The following is a 9,092-nucleotide window of genomic DNA, read 5'->3' as shown; positions in this document are numbered from 1 at the left end:
CCCCTCCTCCTCCTCCTCCTCCTCCTCCTCCTCCTCCTCCTCCTCCTCCTCCTCCTCCTCCTCCTCCTCCTCCTCCTCCTCCTCCTCCTCCTCCTCCTCCTCCTCCTCCTCCTCCTCCTCCTCCTCCTCCTCCTCCTCCTCCTCCTCCTCCTCCTCCTCCTCCTCCTCCTCCTCCTCCTCCTCCTCCTCCTCCTCCTCCCAAACACACAAGTCTCCCACACACATGCTCATTCTTCTTTACTAGACACTTGTGACTCTTTCTTACAGAAATAGAAGTGACATCACAATAGTGGCGAAAATGAATACACGTCGCTCCCAATGAAACACCCACGCCACACCATATGAGCACAGAGTTCACGGTCAGGGGGCTGTCTCACAGGCCGAACCACTCCGTGACCCCTCCTCTCCTGGGGTCGAGTTTCTGCCTCTGCTTCTCGTTCTCCATGAACTTCTCCTGCAGCTCCTCCATGGAGCCCTCTGAGGCCGCCTGCTCCTTTTCTGGGAAGATGTCCGGGAAGGTGAACGTCTGTTCCTGGGACTGGGAGGCAAAGGCAGAAAAAGAGAAAAATGAGCAAAGGAACCACCATTTTCCTATCTAATAATGAGAGGAATTTGTTGTTTATTTTCTATTTTAAATCATTTCAAAACGTGTCAAACTGAATTTTCCTTAAACAGTTTCCTTTTCGTTGCAGAAGAGAAACAGATACAGATTTGGAATTCAGGACACTGTTCCTCCCTTGATATCCCTATTTCCAGTTATACGCTGACTTTCTCTCTGGCATTCAATTTCTCCAACTCTCCCCCACATTTAATCTCTCATCTCTCTCCATTTCTCTGGTCTTGATTTATTCAAGGGGAAAGGATGGTATCCATTATTTATTCCATACCAACCCATCTCTGGCCATGGCTAATGCATCACTGGCCTAACCGGAGTCTGTGTCAGGCCGCCGTAGAGTACAGTACAGTACACACACACACACACACACACACACACGCATGCCTGCACACCCACGAACAGGTCAGTGGGTGCAGGCATGCACACATACCCATAGCCTATCCCTCTCAGCCTCTCCCATGGACACCTGGTAACAAGAATTCACTGTTATCAGTCTCAACTGGAGGCAAATCATTGCTGTCCTTAAATGACTCAACTTTTGATGATGAAACTGCACTGACGTGTCAATTTTATCACTGTTTGGATTTTCAGCAAACTGCTAATACAAGTTATTAATGATTACTAATGTGGTAGTTTACACTAAACAGCAGCTTCCACTTCATAGTGACAAATAGTCAAATGTCATAATGTGACTCATAAACTTCTGAATTCATTGAAAAGGGCCTACCCTCATAAAATGAATTGCTTCCATGAACACAATTGTCAATCAACTATTCTGTTTAAATATGTGAAATATTTTGTTTAGGGTCAGCGTGTAGGCGTTAAGGAATGGTCTGGCTCTGATGTGAATGTTACTTTGTCTGTCTCCAACCCCCAAAATACCAAGAAAAACATGCATATAATTACCACATAGCAGGGTTTAATTCCCAAAGGAGGGGACAACATGAAGCTCCCTCAGCCAAAGATACAGAATGGAGCCTCGTCTACTCCAAAACATGCTCGACTGACACAACCTACAGCAGGAGTCTTAGGGATCCTTTTTGTACTTGTGTATGTATAAATGTGTGTGTGTTCAAGTGCATATTTGCATGTGTTTTGTTATGTTACGACCAGGTAAGAACATTATAACATCCTTATAAAGCTAAATAACAGACAAGATAAATAAGGGAATGGATGCTTGGTGACTGGATATACGCTGGTTAGAGCTTTATAACGCACACATACAAGTTATGAGATGCTCCATACTTCAAACAAGACTGATAAGCACCGAATGGAGCCTGCACCAAATTTGGTTTAGGTTAAGGTCATAGTTTCCCAGAGTTTCTTCTCAGATTTTTAGAAGCAGCAGACTGGTTTTAAACTCGCTCACTTTTAAACTCTTTTATGTCTCCATGCATCCAACTAGTGTAGTTTGCTGCAGCCACAGAACACTGTATAATAATAGCAGACGCTTCATGTGAAACGAATAACATAATATGCTTCAGATAACAGGAAGTGAAGAGGAATGCAAATGAGCATAATAATAAATAAACAGTTAAACTACCTAAGGGTATTTTTAAGACCAACGTCCCTCTAGATTTTGAATAGTCCCTGTCCATTTAAGACAATAAAAAAAAATTTAAATAAAAAGGTTTATTAGCTTTTTTGTTTTATAAAAGGCAAAAACAATGAGCCCGAATTAACAGTCTATTTTCTTTGCATTTGTTGAGAGGCTGCAGTCCATCTTCCACTGTATTTCCTAGTTACTTACTAATCCTAATTAGAGGTTTTCAGTGAAAAACAATACACCCTGGAGGGAGAGACTGGCTGGGTCTTAGCCTGCAAAGACTGCAGACATTTTACGAAAAATTACTATTTTGGTACGATACTTTACACAGACCTGAATTCATGTTACTCTCTAAAACCTGGCCATTTCAGTCTAAACTCTCTGATACCAGCTTAGAGGAGCAGCTGAAGCCAAACACGCACACCCTTCAATCAAAAGAAAAAACACTGTTCTTGTGTTCCTGTCTTGCGGTAACGCCTGTATTGCAAACTACAGGAGGTTTTTCCAGTGAGCGCAGTAATGCAAGAAGAGAAACAAGAGTGCAGACCCAGTGAGGAGGCACAGGCCAGAGGGCTGCCAAACACCAGCGATGTACCTGGAAACCGACCGCCCCTGCCAAGGCCCTTTGTGTCTCTCTGCACTCGCACACACTGTCATCGAGGAACACATAATCCAGAACACAAACACTGCACCAGGCCAAGGGACGTTTGCCGCAGGAGTACGAGGAGCGGGGAGAAGGTGGCAGCAGGGGAAAAAGATCGGGGTTGGCGATGCGAGGGACGTGACTGGAGAGGAGGAGGAAAGTGGGGGTGATGGAGGAAAGGATCTACCGAAGCACTATAAACAGCGGACCTGGCAACGGGGGGGGGAACAACGAACCAGTGAGCCAACATGACTTCACCCAATTTCAACCAAACGTTGTCGCATGACAGTTGCCAGTTATACGGCGTAGCGCTGGACACCTCGTGTATACACATGGCGAAGATTGATATCGGCCTCAGTGAGCGGCGATTCACAAAAACAACAAAGAGATTGAAGATTGAAATCAACAAAGCGCCGAGACTCGTTAAACAAGTCTTATTGTTGGCAGCAGGCCGCACCCTGTGTGTGGTGTGTGTGTGTGTGTGTGTGTCAAGCGTCTGCTGGACACATTTCCGCAGTGAGAGAAAGTGCTGGCAGAGTGCATTCTTATTTTTGTTTGAAATATATACATCGCACCAAAGCAGAGGCAAAGCCAATGACCCCTCGGTCTCCGAGCCAAAACGCTCTTTCCTGTGTGTGTGTCTGCCTCTGTGTGTGTGTGTGTGTGTCTGCCTCTGTGTGTGTGTGTGTGTGTGTGTGTGTGTGTGTGTGTGTGTGTGTGTGTGTGTGTGTGTGTGTGTGTGTGTGTGTGTGTGTGTGTGTGTGTGTGTGTGTGTGTGTACAGAGGGGGGTGTGTGTATGAGTGCATATTGAGTGATTTATGGAGAAGACCGAGGGCTTTGGCCAAAAAGGACAAAAGTGGAGAAAAACAGTAAGGCCATCGTCTTCACCATGCTCCCAATTGAATCAAGCTGCTATCCAGGAATATTGAGACGAGGCCCCACACTGCTCGTGATGTAAACATACTTCTCTTACGCACATGAACAACCCATTACACCCACAGTTTCCCTCTCAATAGGAAAAGGAGGAGAAACACTGGGGGGGTTAAGAGGGGAAGGCAAATGTTGTCGTTGACTCACGACCAACCCGTCTCACTTTCCCCATCTGTGTGTATATGTCTATGTTTCCTTATTAAGCTCTAATTCAATGTCTTGCTCTGCTCCAGGAAGTGTGTATTTAGGGTGTCGGTCTGGGCTGTGTCATTTGGGGACCGCTGTCGGACTTTGAACCAGTTGATTGGGGACATCTGTCAAATCGGGGGCAACAATTGGTGTCCCCGTGTTGTTTTTACAGCAGCTACATTCAGAAAGTGGTTTGCGTCTTAATTGGTATGCATTTGTTCACTTATAGTTGAGGGAAGCCTCTACGGCGCAAACGAAATTCAGCGCAATGTCCCTAAATTAACCCTGCTTTTGTGTATGTTCATGTGGAGTCATACACAAGCACTAAGTTATCCTGTTTGCAGCCCCAGAGGGAAGGGGGTAAAGAGCAGAGTGAAAAGAGAGAAGACCGGGCGAGAGGTGGAAAGAGACTCACAAAGAACAACTGTATTCTATCTGAATGACCTGTGCTTCTGATCTGTAACAAACTAAGCATACAGTTGTGAGTCAAAAACAGCCGTGGGGGACTTCTTTTCATAAAAGAAGAAGAAAAAAAAACAGAAGAATGTTGAAAGAATGGACGAATGTGTCCGGTAACCTTGGAATGCATGTGAAATCAATACAAGGGAAATGTGAAGGGGGTGACTCTTTTGTTATTCATCAGCTTGGATTTAAGTATGAAATATGAAAGACCATAGTTGTTCTGGCTTGATGTGTTAAAAGGTCTTTGATGACAACGGGAAGGTGCCGGTTCACGTGCTTTTCCGACCTGGAGCTGAATAGATCGTTATTGCATTCGGCAGCTGAGGACACAAAAGGCTGATTCAACCTGCTGCTCCGAGAGTTAATATATACGGGACATGACTGGACGGGACTGGACCGGGACCAGACATCGCCATGTGACAGATGAGATAAACATTAGCATTTAAATGCCTCTGAATGGGCTGCACAGTAAGCACAGAGTAAGAACTATGCTACAAATCTGAACATAAAAAAACAAAACAAAAAGGGAGGCTTTCAAAGATGATTACTCAACCCCATTGTAGTAGGTTTGGACCTAATATTTCAATAACCTCAATCCACAGGACAGCTTCCATGGTATCAGATTTGATGTCCTCTGGAATGGAAAAAGTTTGAAGCAACATTTTGTTACTTAAGAGACTGTTATACAGACGTAAACCTACTCTTGAGGTCAAATGGTGACTTCTTTCCAGACAATCTATTCAACCTAAAAATGTATCCATCAGAAAAAAATACATTCTAACCACTCTTTCACAAGCCTTTTATTTTGTGCTCTCTCGAAACCTTGAGCACCTAGAGTTATTGTGGAGCGTAATAAGATGGGACTGAGGGGTGGGGGCCAAGTGCTCCGACTTCTTGGATGACCACACTTGATCCAGGAGCTCTTAATGTGGTCGCAGAGACTGAAAAGGCTTCAAGTGTCCTGAAAATACGAAACTGAGACACTCACACGGGCCCCTAAGAGACTGTCAGACAAACTACATATCCCCCTTTTATTGATGATGGACAATCCGGAAGGCATCGGAGGACAGTGCCATTCACAAAGAGGTCAATAAAAATCAACCAGATGTTGGTGGGGCCGCGAGGGCACGGCCAAATCTGGAACGCACACTGAAACGGAGAGGTGTCGACGACGCGGTGAGAAATCTCATGAGGCTGTGGCTCATGGCAGCTGCGGTGGCAGTGCGGTGGGGTAAACCGTGGCGAAGCTCAGAGACATCTTGAGTGAGAGAGTGTGTGTGTGTGTGTGTGTGGTGGTGAAAAAGAGACCGAGAGGTGTTCACATTGTGGTAGAATCTATTATGACCGCAACACGGTAGGCAAACCTTGCAGACTACAGAGGGACAGACCACACGATGAGGTTACCAGGATTAGCGCTGAGGGCAACCCCCTGCTGAGTGTGTGTGAGTGTGAACAAACCCTATTTAACTAGGGAAATGTTGACTGCAGCACGCATCATGCTCTTTTTCAGCAACTCATCCACCAGAAGCTGTGAGTTGCTCATTAAAAGAGCCACCATTTTCCTACTGTTGGCCAGTAACCAGCTCCACTTGACCAGTTGGAGGTGGTTATGCGCCTCAAATCCACCAGAGGGTGGAGCATTTACTACACTCTTTCCTAACGGGCCTGAGCAGTCCAGACGGCGGATTTTAAAAAGGTGTGATCACACCTTTGAGAGTGTTTTCTTTGATCTTAACCACAGATGAAAAGGTTGAGCATTTTTCTTATCGGTTCATTTGAGTTCACACTGCCCAATTACAAGTGAACCGGAGCTTGTAAATGAAAGTCAGATGGACTCACAAGTAGCTTGTTTATTGGACAGAGTTTTGGCAACCTGTCATCCTGCAAGATTACGGATTTTGGCAGCCAAGGAGTAAGGGGGGGGGGGGGGGGGGGGGACCTACTTTGATTCCAGTTCCTTTAGGTTTAACTACGCATTTGGAACTTATCTGCACTTTTTTACATAATTTAGCATCTCTGGTCTTCATACCAGATAAGAAGGAAATAGCTGACTACAGTGATCAGTACAGGCTGTGGTTTGCCCTTGGTTCACTTTGTTATGCTAGCCTTTCCAAGCATGAGTAACTGCTGGCTATCCGATATCAACATCCGTCTCCTTGTACCCATAAAATCATAGGAAACAATGGACAATATGTTCATGAGAATGTTTTTGGGGCTGTTGGTTCACATCATCTTCTCTGTTCTAACAAACTGTACCTCAGTTGACTTGGAAGTGGACCTACCAGGTTTGCTTTGAATTATACTGATGAGATGAACAAACCAACAGAGCTTTTCCCAGAAATGTGGTATGTTTGGGGATGTGTGAAAGCTCAAACTCTTGTGTCGTGTGTATACTAACAAACACACAGTATTAACTCCCTGAAAGGCTAAAAGACAGAAACATATCAGTCCACTCCAACACAGTCCAACTATTGATCTTAGGTTAGATACCCACACCTACAGAGAATCCTGTGCTCATATTGTTGATCTCTACCTTTTACAGTTTCTTCGCCTAATATTGCATAATCTCTGGTTGCTTTTCTATCTGCAATCACTGAGAAATAAATAGTCTGAGCAAACTGGGAGAGGCAGGAAAGACGATGGAAGAGGGCAGAAGAGAAGAGATGATGACTAGTCTGATGACTGTAAACAGCTCCCTCTGCCAGGCCCCTGGGTGGGCCACACATTCACTCTCACTTTATCTCATTGACACACACACACACACACACACACACACACACACACACACACACACACACACACACACACACACACACACACACACACACACACACACACACACACACACACACACACACACACACACACACACACACACACACACACACACACACACACGATACTCTACCCTATTGTCCCTCCATCCAGACCTCCTGGTACAAACCATTTCAGTTGTTCCCTCAGGAAAGACAGGGAGGTGACAATGATTAAATGGGAAGACGTAAGAGGATACAATGAAAAAAATCTGTTAAAAAGTCTGGTGAAGAAGTCAAACTGTTGAGATCACTCGAGAGCCTGAAAGGCATTTAGCAAAATAACAGCTGAGAGAAAGGACAAATCATCTCCCTCTGTAAAAGACAGATAAGTGGCAGAGAGAGTAGACCACTAACCAATAGCATCCTGCCGTGGCTTCGTTCAGGGTCATGACCCCGGTCCTCCCTCCAATTACAATGACATCTCCTCCACAGCTCGGCAACAGCCAAATAACTTGGTCAGCTTTGGTTTGCAGCAGTGTTCGTTTCAGTGTGTCTCCATGTCATTCCCATGAATGGCCTTTGGACCACATTAGGGAGACAGACAATATTTTGGACAATCTTCATGTGCACATGGGGAAATAAACTGCCTGCCGTGTGATTCTTGAGTCAGCATTGATGCATAAAAAGAATTAAAAAAAATATTGTTTGTAGATGCATTTTTGATAACCAAATTGCATTTTCTGTGGCTGCTTCACAATAAAAAAGCAGTATTTTGCAAGTTCAATGCTTTAAGTAGCAGTGGTAAGATGTTCCGTTTGCATTGGCATCAACTCAATACAGCTTTGCTTCGACGTTAAGATGCAAACAGTAAACTAGTCTGTTAGCAACGACACATTAGCAACCCTTTGCTAAGTCTTGCCCTCATACGCAGACTGGCCGATCGTAGCGTAGCTTTGGTCAGCTCTGACCAGGGACCAGCAAATATCCGGCTCTGCTCCTTAGATTCTCATTCAATCAATTCAGGTTCTCTTCATTTTCAGGCTGGTTTTGTGGATTGTGAATGAACTCTGGACCTGGAGAAGTTGTTAGGAGGTATACATTTCTAAAATATTACGGAGAGTACGTTAGCAGAGTACGTTAGCACTCATTAATTAGCATTAGCACTTTATGCTACGCTAGCTACTGAAGGTATACTTAAGTACACACATGCTTTTGATATTTAATCATTGGCGATGGGTCAATTACACTGGATAACATGAATGCATTGTTTTCCTGTGAATTCCTCGTGCTTAGAGAGGCAATCTGAATCAATCACTGGAATGGCGGACTCTGCCACTACCAATAAGAACTACTATCTAGAAAGGTAATTACTGGATGTAAATACATTGAATGGATACTGCATAAAAAAATGCAGACCATAAATAGTATCAGAACTGGAGTTTGACTTCATTATATTTTGAGGATTACACCTTTAAATGCCGTTTCTCAGTCACCGTTCTAAAAATGAAGCAGCGCACTTTTCTAATATAATTACAATATCAAACTGCATGAACTGTGTGTGTGTGTGTGTGTGTGTGTGTGTGTGTGTGTGTGTGTCTGTGTGTGTGTGTGTCCACTTTTATCAAAGAAGGGATGTGTAGTTACAGCCTTACACATAGAAACAGTTCCATGCAGTGAAGCATTAGTGCACTTTGTTTTAAAATGAATTACTGCATTGTATTGGTATTTAGTATTAGCCAATACCTTATCCGAGTAGCACATTTTTATCAGATTTGATGAAAGATAGACAATTATGCTTTTGTTAATGTGGTCATACATTGAGAAAAAATACTTAACTTCAGATGCATTAAGATGCACAGAAACTCGTAAGTAATTGTGTGGTACCCAAAGAATTCCCAGCCTAATGTGTACATGCGTTTTGTGACAAGGAGCAGGAGTCAGGCAGGTGG

At 44.2% G+C, this 9,092-nt stretch overlaps 1 protein-coding gene across 1 annotated transcript in view; it reads right to left on the bottom strand.

Moving 5' to 3' along the window:
- Nucleotides 1-201: 201 nt before the first annotated feature.
- mrpl23 (mitochondrial ribosomal protein L23) overlaps nt 202-9,092 on the bottom strand; it is a 30,789-nt gene continuing 21,898 nt past the window's right edge. Inside the window, exon 5 of the mRNA XM_079162524.1 lies at nt 202-538. Within this exon, the coding sequence (XP_079018650.1) occupies nt 374-538 (165 nt within the window). The 3' untranslated portion in view covers nt 202-373. The remainder of the gene's footprint in view (nt 539-9,092) is intronic.

This window comes from Pholis gunnellus (assembly GCF_910591455.1).
Source record: "Pholis gunnellus genome assembly, chromosome: 7".
Taxonomy (NCBI): Eukaryota; Metazoa; Chordata; class Actinopteri; order Perciformes; family Pholidae; genus Pholis; species Pholis gunnellus.
The sequence above is the reverse complement of the archived record's forward strand: the minus strand, read 5'-3'. Positions and strand labels throughout refer to the sequence as shown.